Here is an 11,378-nt window from a genome sequence, read left to right on the forward strand (position 1 = left end):
TAAATGACCATTATTGTTACACCCAGGAACAATTCTAATTCTCTCCCACAGACAAGAGAAGAACTGAAGTAGCAACAGGATACATATCTCATCCTTCTGGTATATTCTTGACCCCAACTCTATCTGTGGTAGACCCAGTTTTGGTAATCCCAACACAATCCTTATTATGTTAGGCCAGTCAGCAGAACCCGCAAAAGGCGAGACAAGAAGTCTTTAGAGGAAACAGAAACCAGTAACATCTTTATGAAAAATAATTATCAAGAACCTAAAATTCATACTCTTTGACTTAGTAACTCCGTTTCTATTCTAGAAATCACTATGGAAAAATTAGAAACCACATAAATGTCCCCAAATCAGGAAGATTAATAAACAACTCCAGCATATCCACAGAAATAGCACATAGCCATTAAAAATAAGTTATTTTTATGATAGTGAATGACACTAGAGAATATTCACAATATAGTTAAGTGAAAAAAGCTGGGATATACAGAAATATATATGTGCACAGAAAAGTGAAAGAAAATATCCCAACAGCAGCTTTCTCTGAATACTAGAACTACCACAATTCTTATTTGGTAACAATAATTGTTTGGAAAACAATTCTTATTTTCTTCTTCCTAACTTTTTAAATGTCAATTCATATACACAGAAAAAAAAAGTTTGTTTTTGTTATAAGTCATTACCTCTCTTTAAATTCTTATTAAACAAGAGTTCAGGGCAGCCCCAGTGGCTCAGTGGTTTGGTGCCGCCTTCAGCCCAGGGCATGATCCTGGAGACCCAGGATCGAGTCCCACTGTCAGGCTCCCTGTGTGGAGCCTGCTTCTCCCTCTGCCTGTGTCTCTGCCTCTCTCTCTGTGTCTCTCATGAATAAATAAAATCTTTAAAAAAAAAAAAAAAAAAAAAAAAGGGATCCCTGGGTGGCGCAGCGGTTTGGCGCCTGCCTTTGGCCCAGGGCGCGATCCTGGAGACCCGGGATCGAATCCCACGTCAGGCTCCCGGTGCATGGAGCCTGCTTCTCCCTCCGCCTGTACCTCTGCCTCTCTCTCTCTCTCTGTGACTATCATAAATAAATAAAAAATTAAAAAAAAAAAAAAAAAAACAGTTCAATAAAATTGTGGCTGAAATGGCATTTGCCTGACTTTGGTCTTTTCCTACTTGGGAATAAAACATGCCACTGATAAAACGAATATAAAACTAGAACAGAAAATAAATAAATAAATAAATAAATAAATAAATAAATAAATAAATCTAGAATAGTTAACAACTGTCATCCTCAAATAAAACATTTCAAATCTGGATGCACTCCCGATCCCTGGGTGGCTCAGCAGTTGAGCGCCTGCCTTCAGCCCAGGGCGTGATTCTGGAGTCCCGGGATCGAGTCCCGCATCAGGCTCCCTGCATGGAGCCTGCTTTCTCCCTCTGCGTGTCTCTCATGAATAAATAAATAAAATCTTTAAAAAAAAGAAAAATCTGGATGCACAAGAGTGCAGATGGAGAAACTGGGCTAAGCGGCAGGCCTCAGAATTTAAAGATGGTGGTATGTGGGCCAGAAGCACACTCTCTTAGCATAGTTCCTTCCAGAAGAGGAACTGGTGCGAGGCTGAAAGAAGGAAATGAGGCAGCCCTGACACAGAACCTGAACCAGTGGCCTCTGCAGTCAGATACAGGCCTGTGCATTCCTGAAAGACCTACAGGCTTTCCTGGAAAAATGATCTAGTGGATTTCTCTTACCTGAGCACAACTGTTCAATCTTTGTCAGATTCAGCTGCAGAGACTCATTGATCCAGGCCAGCATATCATGTCGACTTAGGTTATCACTGGTGACGGACGTTGAGTATACGTTCACTGCCATCTTCTACAGCATGTGAGGAAAAGAGAAGGGCTCACATTATTAGGCATGCAAGGGAGAGGAAACATTTCCTGGAGTCAGTAACCCAGAACAAACCTGTAGTAGGCTCAATTTTTAAGCGCTTACTTTCTACCCCCAAGAGGCCAAATCACTAGGATTCCAGTCATGAGCTTGGATTGCCACACATAAGCATGACCCTAACTGAATGGCCCAACCCCTGCCAGCCTAAAAATTAGCGCCATTCTAATATGATTAGTATTAAATTTTAAGGTATCAGAGACACTATGTAAAGAGATAACTCAATGCTCTATGAAGGAGGCCAACACACAAACATGTTCTCTGTTCAGAAAACTTATCCATTGACATGTCAAAATGTTCACAAGAATTTCCTTCAGATGGTGGGCTTTTATTAATTCCTCTTTATAGTTTCCACTATTTTCCAATTTTTTTTTAAAGACTATATCCACTTTTAAAATCAAAATAGTAAATAAGCTTTCAAAAACCTAAGTACGAAAATGGTGGGAAATGACCTTACAGTGAAGGGTCCTTGGTACTAATAATGGTCTCCTGAACCACCTGGGAACAGGAAGACATCCGAGGAGCTTTACAGACACTTGTCATTTACCCTGACAACTCCCCACAAGGTTCACCTCATTCTCCTCATTTTACAGGTGAGGAAAGAGAAGCTCAACCTAGAAGCCCTGGGACTGGCATCCAAACCTGCTCAGCCTCGCCAGCCACTTTTTTTCCCTGCCACTAGAAAATGCTGCCCCTCGCTGTTCTGCTAGGCTTGCAAATTCAAAACACAGAGAAACACAGTAGCTTAAAATGCTATTAAATGTGGATGCCATCATCATCCTCATTCAGTCAATAAATGTTTATCAAGCACTGTTCTAGGGCCAAGGAAATGGTTAAGCAAAAGAGACAAGCTGCCTGTCCACAGGTAGCTCATGTTCTAGTAATGGAAGACTGACATGGGTCAAATAAACAAACAAATATCATTTCATATCAACCATTTAGGAAATGGGGCGGTGGGGAATGTGGTAGGGTAAAGTTTGGGTTGACATCTGACCTTAACAATCAGAAGGAAGCAGCCACATGAAGATGTGAAAGGTAGTTGTAAGCCCAATAAGAGGAGAGCAGGAACAGAAGTGGGGAAAGAAGCCACCAGATCATGTTAGGATTTGGAACCATCATGAGATGGCACTCTTGTGGCACTTCCTTCCATCCACCTAGTGTCTAGTACATGAATTGGTCTTCCCACACCCATCTCCTGCAAGCCTCATGAGTCATACAGAATGTGAGGGCTGGAAGAGACAGATCTACCCAACCAATCTTTTTATAAGTGGGATGACTGAGGGCTGGCAAGATAAATAACTTATCAGGTCTATGCCCTCACATCCCACATTCACCCATCCCTCCCACAGCATGTGGCACAGTGCCTTGCACATAGTGGGTAAAAGCTATTTGTTTTCCAATTGGCAGGACACTGTCAAAGACAGAAAAACTATACCTATATAAGCGTTTTTCAGAAAGCAAACCATCAACACTCTTACATTTTTAAACTCAGATGATAAAGCCATTTCATACAAGAAGCCAACACAATTTAGTTCCTGACTCCACTGGGAAATTAATTGTTCCCACAGCACTTCATTCAAACCTCTAGATAGGCATTATCACACTGGATTGTCATTATCTCTCCTTTCTGAATCATTCCCAGACCAGTTTTGTGCCAGGAGGCAATTTGCTCTATGAAAAAAGCTGAGGATTTCAAGCCAAGGCAACCCGGTTTGAGTGTGAGGCTGTCACTCTTTCACTGTATGACCCTGGGCAAGTTACTTGAGTATACCTCAGTCATCTTATGAGTTAATGCTACCTATTAAAAATTATTAGGTGAGGGATCCCTGGGTGGCGCAGCCGTTTGGCGCCTGCCTTTGGCCCAGGGCGCGATCCTGGAGACCCGGGATCGAATCCCATGTCGCGCTCCCGGTGCATGGAGCCTGCTTCTCCCTCTGCCTGTGTCTCTGCCTCTCTCTCTCTCTCTCTCTGTGTGTGTATGTGTGTCTCTCTCATGAATGAATAAATAAAACCTAAAAAAAAATTATTAGGTGAGGTTTAAATGAGATAAGGCACATGAAATACCTGGTGTGGTATCTGACACATAACAGGTATTAAGCAAACAAGATCCAGGGCAGGGAGGGACCTAGTACCACTCATCCTTCTATCTCCGGTACCAAAAACAGTGCCCAAGACCTGCTACCACTATCATCTGGACCCACTGCAGCAGCCTTCAAATTAATCTCGCTGCTTCAAACTATCCTTACACAGCAACCACAAGAATTTTCTGAATCACAAATCAGATCAAGTCTCCCTTGCTTAAAACCCCTCAATGATGGGATCCCTGGGTGGCGCAGTGGTTTGGCGCTTGCCTTTGGCCCAGGGCGTGATCCTGGAGACCCGGGATCGAATCCCACATCAGGCTCCCGGTGCATGGAGCCTGCTTCTCCCTCTGCCTATGTCTCTACCTCTCTCTCTCTCTCTCTCTGTGACTATCATAAATAAATAAAAAATTAAAAAAAAAAATTTAAAAAAAATAAAAAATAAAAAAAAACCCCTCAATGAATAAATGAAATGCATATTGTGTATAAAACACTATTACCAAAAAAAAAAAAAAAAAAAACACTATTACCCAAAAAAAAAAAAAAAAAAACACACTATTACCAGGTACCAAGGAGAGACGTATCCAAACAAAAAACACGCTCCAGGCTCAGCTCTTGTAATCTATTTTGGTGACATTCGTACATACACTGGGTATTGTATGGGTCATACTACCATAAAATTTAAGCAGCTGGTTAAGCCACGTGTGTCTCCTGACCACACCCCAGCTCAGAAAACGTTAATGGCCTTTCATCATCATATAATTTAAAACTCTTTCATTAGCAGTACATTAATACCTGGTCCCTCGTGCTCCGCAAACTCTGCAGCCACTGAAGACATGGGGTTAGACACCCTGTGGATATGCAATAAACATCCACTGACTCAACCAATTAACTGGCTCTTCCAGGCAGTCAAAACAGTCTAGTTCTCAAAGCTACAGCAAGCTACAGCTTACTCCTCCTCCATAAAGATTCCATTGCTTGACCTCAATGGAAGACCCATGCCAACTATGCAAGCACACATTTGTGTGCATAAAAGGCTCTGTGATCCAGGTTTCAATTGCCTTTAAAAAAGCTCTCTTACCTACCTCCCCAGGTATCTCTCCTCCTTCAGCAGTTCTCCTAGCATGTTCTCAAACCCACTCTGATTGGATGCTGGCTGAGAGGCACCCTATTACTTTCTAGGCACCATACTGATACCTATGGAAAAATAGGGAGGGAGATACCACCAAAAAAAAAGCCATGTGACCCTGAGTAAACACCTCACCTTTCTGGATCATAAATAGCTCACCTGTAAAAGGTGAACAATATACTCCACACAAGGCGGTGGTGAGGATTAAATGAGAATCTAAGCGAAAACACTTCAGTGAAAAGCACATCATGTCTGAAGCCTCTCTATGTGCAAGAAACTGTGCTAAGCACTTTGACACACCACCACCAAAGGCACATTGGTATGAAACACACTAGCTCTCAAGAAAGGCAGCATAATACACACGTTAATAGCCTGGACTCAGAGGCAGCCTGGGTGCTCAGTGGTTTAGCGCCACCTTCAGCCCAGGGTAATCCTGGAGTCCTGGGATTGAGTCGCACTCCCTGCATGGAGCCTGCTTCTCCCTCTGCCTGTGTCTTTGCCTCTGTCTGTGTCTCTCATGAATAAATAAATAAATTCTTTAAAAAAAAAAAAAAAGCCTGGACTCAGATCACAGATGTGGCTTCAGCCAAATGCTGAACAGCATGAAGCAAATCACATAACTTCTCAGAGTCTCAGTGCCTCAATTGTAAAATGAGGATAGGATCTCCTAGAGATAGTGTAGTATTAAATGATACAATGCCACATCAAGCACTTAACACGGTGCCTGGCACAGAGCAAGTGCCCAATTAGCAAAGAGCTGCTATTATTATCTTACAGCGCCCCAACAGGGAAGTGAATGCCAGGCCTGGTGTACCTTCCCTTCAAAGGGCCTCAGGATCCTCATCCTTAAAATGGGGGAGAGACCAAACGCTGCCCTGAAGCACCTCAGGGGAGCTGGAAGCAGGGATGGGAAAAGCACTGTTCATATCACCCTGTTATATTGTCTTCATAGTAATTATACGAAATTATCTTGCCCATGTATTCATTGTCTTAGTTCCTATCTGTCTCCTCACCACAATGCAGATGCATGGAGAGCAGGCCTTTGCTCAGCACAGCGCCCAGCATTTATGCGCTCAACGAATACCCAGCGAAGAAAGGAAGCAGTCCCCTGAGCCGGCTTACTTTCTTGCCACGTGCTGCGATAAGAGCTTCCTGCAGTCTTATCACTGTCCCCGTTCTACAGATGAAGAAACAGAGGCCGAGAGGTTCAAGCACCTGCCCAAGGTCGCACAGCATGGAATGGAACACAGGCCTGAATTCAAAACCACAAACTCTTGACCATCAGGCGACACCGCCTCCTACAGGGGGGATCCCCAGAGCTCTCGGCAGCACTCACTTCAACCACACACACCCACCTCCCGGGCCCGACCAACCCGGAACCTCCAGCCACCGCCGTCGGAGCCCCGCACCTAGGCCGCGGCCCTGAAGCCCCACGCCGCCCAGGGGCAGCCCCCACTTCCGGCCCCAAGCCCCGCCCCCGGCAGGACTGAGCGCGCGCCCCCAGCCTAGCCCGCGCGCGCCGGGTCACGGCCCCGCCCTTCCCCCACCCGGCCCGATCTGCACGGCCGTGGGAAGCGGCCCGGGCACGGCCCGCGAGGCCCGCCGGCGCCTGCCCGGCCCGAGGCCCACCCGGTCGTCCCCCGGCCGCCGCCCCGTGCCCGCTGGCCGGCTTACCGGCTCTCGGCGGGACCGCGTCCACTGCCTGTGCCCGGCTTCGATTCCGTCTTCGTCTCGTTCAAACCGCCCGACCCCGCCCGCCCGCCCGCGCGATGACCTCACACGCACCCCACCCCGTTACGCGCCGACGTACGGGCTCGTCATTCCGCGCCGGCTCCTTTTATAGAGAGGGACTCGCCGCGCGCCGGGGGCGGGGCCCGGCCAATGATCGACGGCTGAGGAGCCCAACCACGTGGCCTGCGGAAGCCAACGAGATCCCGCCCCAGGCCGGCTGTGACTCCTCCTACAGGGCGGGGTCCAGCTGCAAAATCTCCACCTCAGCAGCCAGAAAAATGAACTTCTGCAAAAATGGGTTTATTGGATAATAAAGATACTTGATAAGCGCTCTGAGGAAAGACTTAAAAGTCACCTTAGAGGCACATTCTGTGACCACGCTGTAATGACCTCGTCATCTGTTTATTTTCCTCTTAGTACCTGTGAAGTCATCTTGTTTATCCGTCTATGGCTTTATTGTCGGCCTGAAGTCCCGCAGAAGCGAGAATCTTTTCTCTTTTCTCAGTCCTGTGTCCCACTGCCCGACTTGCTGAAAGAATGGTTACACCCACTTTTCAGAAAAGGAAGCTGAGGCTCAGAGAGGTCAACTGACTTGCCCAGCATCACAGCAGACCAAGGTCTTGTCTAGATATCATTTATTCATGTGTTCCACAAAGATTTATTTCCCCTGGTCAATCAGAATCTAGGGATTTGATAGTGAGCAAAAATCAGACATAGCCTCTAGCTTGTGTGTGTGTGTCCTAAGTAAGCTCTACAACGCCCAACATGGGTCTCCCCAGCCGACAACAAAGTCACATGCTGTACCCTCTGAGCCAGCCAGGCGCCCAGGGCCTCTCAGCTTTTAAAATTTCCAGTATAGGGGGTGCCTGGCTGGCTTATTGATAGGGCCTGCAACTGTTGATCTCAGGGTTATTAAGCTCAAGCCCCATATTAGCATAGGGGATTACTTAAAAGTAAAAATCCTAAAAAATAATCAGTTAAAAATAAATAAGGGCACCTGGGTAGCTCAGTCGACTAAGCAACTGCCTTCAGCTCGGGTCATGATTCCAGAGTCCTGGGAAGGAGACCCGAATCTGGCTCCCCGCTCAGTAGAGAGCCTGCTTCTCCCTCTCCCTCTTGCTGCTCTCCCTGCTTGTGCTCCCTCTCTTTCTCTCTACAAAATAAATAAAATCTTCTTTAAAGAGTAAATAAAAATAAACAAATGTTTCCAGTCTGGCAGGGGAGGCAGAGGACAAAACCAATGGCTCCAATTACAGTTTAATTATGAATCAGACTGGGATCCCTGGGTGGCTCAGTGGTTGAGCGTCTGCCTTCAGCTCAGTATGTGCACGAGTCTGGGGATGGAGTCCCACATCGGGCTCCCTGCATGGAGCCTACTTGTGTCTCTGGCTCTCTCTATGTGTCTCTCATAAATAAATAAAATATTAAAAGGAAAGTTATGAGTCAGATTTAGTGCTAGGCAGGAGCAATGTGTGGCAGGGGTGACAGCACCTACATTGAATGAAATAGGGTCCTGGAGGCCCCCTTCCAGATGGAAGTCTTACCCAATTGGTTGTCAAAGTCCACGGGGAGCTGGGGCAGGAGTTGTTTATCAATCAGTCTGGTGGCATTTCAATATTTTAACCACCAGAATGCTACTTGTCTCCAATGTAGTGCTCTAAGAGTACATCATAAGGAACCCTGAGCAGTGTGAGAAGGCTTCCCAAAGATGAAACTTGCCTGGGATGCCTGGGTGGCTCAGCGGTTGAGCAATCTGCCTTTGGCTCAGGGCATGATCCTGGAGTCTCGGGATCAAGTCCCACATCGGGCTCCCTGCATGGAGCCTGCTTATGTCTCTGCCTCTCTGTCTCTCATGAATAAATATATAAAATCTTAAAAAAAAAAAAAAAAAAGAAAGAAAGAAAGAAAGAAAGAAACCTGCCCTAAAAGGTGAAATGTTAACCCAACAACTAACTCTGTTTAGAGTAGGAAAGGGCAAACAAGAGGATACAGCAAAGAACCCAATAGCCTAATGGTTACAGCAATAATAGTAGTATCAGCATCAGAGGGAATTGATAGGAAGCATGGGTAACTGAGTAAAAATATTCACCAGTGCTTTGTGGCAACGTAAACTACCCCCATTTTATATAGGAGGACATGAAAATTTTCAACAGGCTAGGTGAATTTCATTACTAACAAAGCCAGCAAGTCTGGGTTCAAATCCTGACCCTGCTAGGAGTTAGAATCACAGGAGATGTAAAGTTCTTAGACCACTCCTAGCACATAGTAGGTGCTCAATAAATATTAGTGGTTTCCGAATCTCTTTCGATTAAGGTCAATATTTCAATAATGTCAGTTAGTTGACAGCACTATCTAAAGGCCATTTTGGTTGGGGGGCGGGGGGCCTTAGTGTGGGGGGATGAGACAAATAAAGAAAGCCAAGCCAAGAAGAGTCTCAAGTGCCAGACTAGAGTTTGGACCTGATTCTGGGAATATAGGGTGTCACCTAAGTTTTCTGAGTAAAAGCCTCCAAAATAAAATTCATTTCCCTCCCAGGATCTGCTACCAAAGAGATTGACCAGGGGAAATAAATCTTTGTGGAACACATGAATAAATGATATCTAGACAAAGAGATGGGAAAGGGGCATGTGATCTGCTTAGAGTCTACTTTCCTCCTTCAGGAGGGGGCTAGCCAAAGTTACCTAGCAAAAGGCCTTGACTGCAAAAGGCCAGAGAGTAGTAAGTTTCTACCCAGCAGGAGAAATAGCTGTGAAGACTTTATTTTTTTTTAAGATTATATTTTTTTTATCCATAAGGGACACAAAGAGAGAGGCAGAGACATACGCAGAGGGAGAAGCAGGTACCCCATGAAGAGCCTAATGTGGGACTTGATCCCAGGACCCCGGGGATCACAACCTGAGCCAAAGGCAGATGCTCAACCACTGAGCCACCCAGGTGCCCCTCGCAATTAAGTTTTAAAAATTAAATATAAAAAAATTAAAAATAATAATTAAAATTAAATGTAACCAAGTGCAATGTGTGGTTCTGGAATGGAAACTAGACTAGAAAACATAGATCTTTATTTCTCTTCCTCAATAAGGACATCTTGAACTGGCAAAAATCTAACTACGGTCTACAGGGACACCTGGGTGACTCGGTGGTTGAGTGTCAGCCTTTGGCTCCAGCCATGATCCTGGAGTCCCTGGATCAAGTCCCCACATCGGGGTCCCTGCATGGAGCCTGCTTCTCCCTTGCCTGTGTCTCTGCCATTCTCTCTGTGTCTCTCATGAATAAATAAAGTATTAAAAAAAAACTTATAGTCTACAGATTAGGTAAGTAAATGAATGTTCATTCCCTGTTGTGATACATGTACTGTAGTCATGTAAAAGAATGCTTTGGTTTTTAGGAAATACACACTGAAGGATTTATTTTATTTTTTTTAAGATTTTATTTATTTATTCATGAGAGACACAGGGAGAGAGGTGGAGACACAGGCAGAGGGAGAAGCAGGCCCGGGCGATCGGGGCCGAAGGCAGGCACCAAACCCCTGAGTCACCCAGGGATCCCACACTGAAGGATTTAAAGGCAAAAGAGACATCATCTCCGTAACCTGCTATCAAATGATTCAGAAAAAAAAAAAAAAGAAGAAGATGATGACAAAATACATGTGGCAAAATGTTAGCATTTGAGGAATTTGGGTGATAGGTATTTAGGAATTCTTTGTACTATCCTTGCAATTTTTTGGTAAATCTGAAATTTTACACTAAAAAATGTCAGAAAGGAGAAAAAAGGAGAAAAGGCAGAAAGGAAGGAAGGAGATGGGGGGTAGGCTGGAAGAAGGTAATTAGGGAGAGCAAGTAAGGTAGGCAAATTGTACCCCAGGCCGCAAAGGGCAGCAGATAATTTCAAGCTCTAGCAGAACAAAAACAAACTCCAGCAGAACACACACACACATACACACCAAAATAAATAGGTGCAGCTGGGACCAAGAAGAAATAGCAGACTACTTCGGATTCACAGAACAGATTCTGACTTACAGCTCCTTTACCACTGACTGGGTGGCCTTGGATAACTTATGGGACCTCTCAGAGTCTTAGTTCCCTTCCTAGGAATCAGGGTAATCAGGGCTTCACTTCAGGGTTGCTAGGAAGCTTCTCCACCAGTAACAACAGAGCAGCTACCATTTACTCAAGACTTGCTACCTACCTACAAGCACTTTTCCACATGCTTCACATGCCTTGAAACATTTGATCCACAGGTCAGCCTTAGGAGGTTGATATTATCATCCTCATTTCACACTTGGCAAACTGAGGCACCGAGTGGATATGGAGCACCCCCAAGGTCACAAGTTAGTGGGCAGACCCCCCAGCAGGGGTGCAAAGAGTCATCAAGGACCAGGTACAGGCCTTGAACACAGGATCATTCAAGAAGCAATTGGCTGGGAGGCCTGGTGGCTCAGCGGTTGAGCGTCTGCCTTTGGCTCAGGGCGTGATCCCAGGATCCTGGGATCAAGTCCTGCATTGGGCTCCCT

General features: G+C 45.4%; 1 protein-coding gene across 3 annotated transcripts in view; it reads right to left on the reverse strand.

Annotated features, from left to right (window-relative positions):
* Window positions 1-6,941, reverse strand: part of MAPRE1 (microtubule associated protein RP/EB family member 1) — a 32,226-nt gene extending 25,285 nt beyond the window's left edge. Inside the window, exons 1-2 of one of the 3 annotated variants that reach the window (XM_041733550.1) lie at window positions 6,812-6,941; window positions 1,732-1,855 (exon numbers count right to left, since the gene is read on the reverse strand). In XM_041733550.1, coding sequence (XP_041589484.1) covers window positions 1,732-1,852 — 121 coding nt within the window. In that variant the 5' untranslated portion in view covers window positions 1,853-1,855; window positions 6,812-6,941. Of the gene's footprint in view, window positions 1-1,731; window positions 1,856-6,259; window positions 6,279-6,492; window positions 6,603-6,811 lie in introns of those variants that run through there. The other 2 variants (XM_041733551.1, XM_041733549.1) reach the window with 2 other exon arrangements.
* Between the last annotated feature and the right edge of the window lie 4,437 nt (window positions 6,942-11,378).

Source organism: Vulpes lagopus, chromosome 18 (assembly GCF_018345385.1).
Source record: "Vulpes lagopus strain Blue_001 chromosome 18, ASM1834538v1, whole genome shotgun sequence".
Classification (NCBI taxonomy): Eukaryota; Metazoa; Chordata; class Mammalia; order Carnivora; family Canidae; genus Vulpes; species Vulpes lagopus.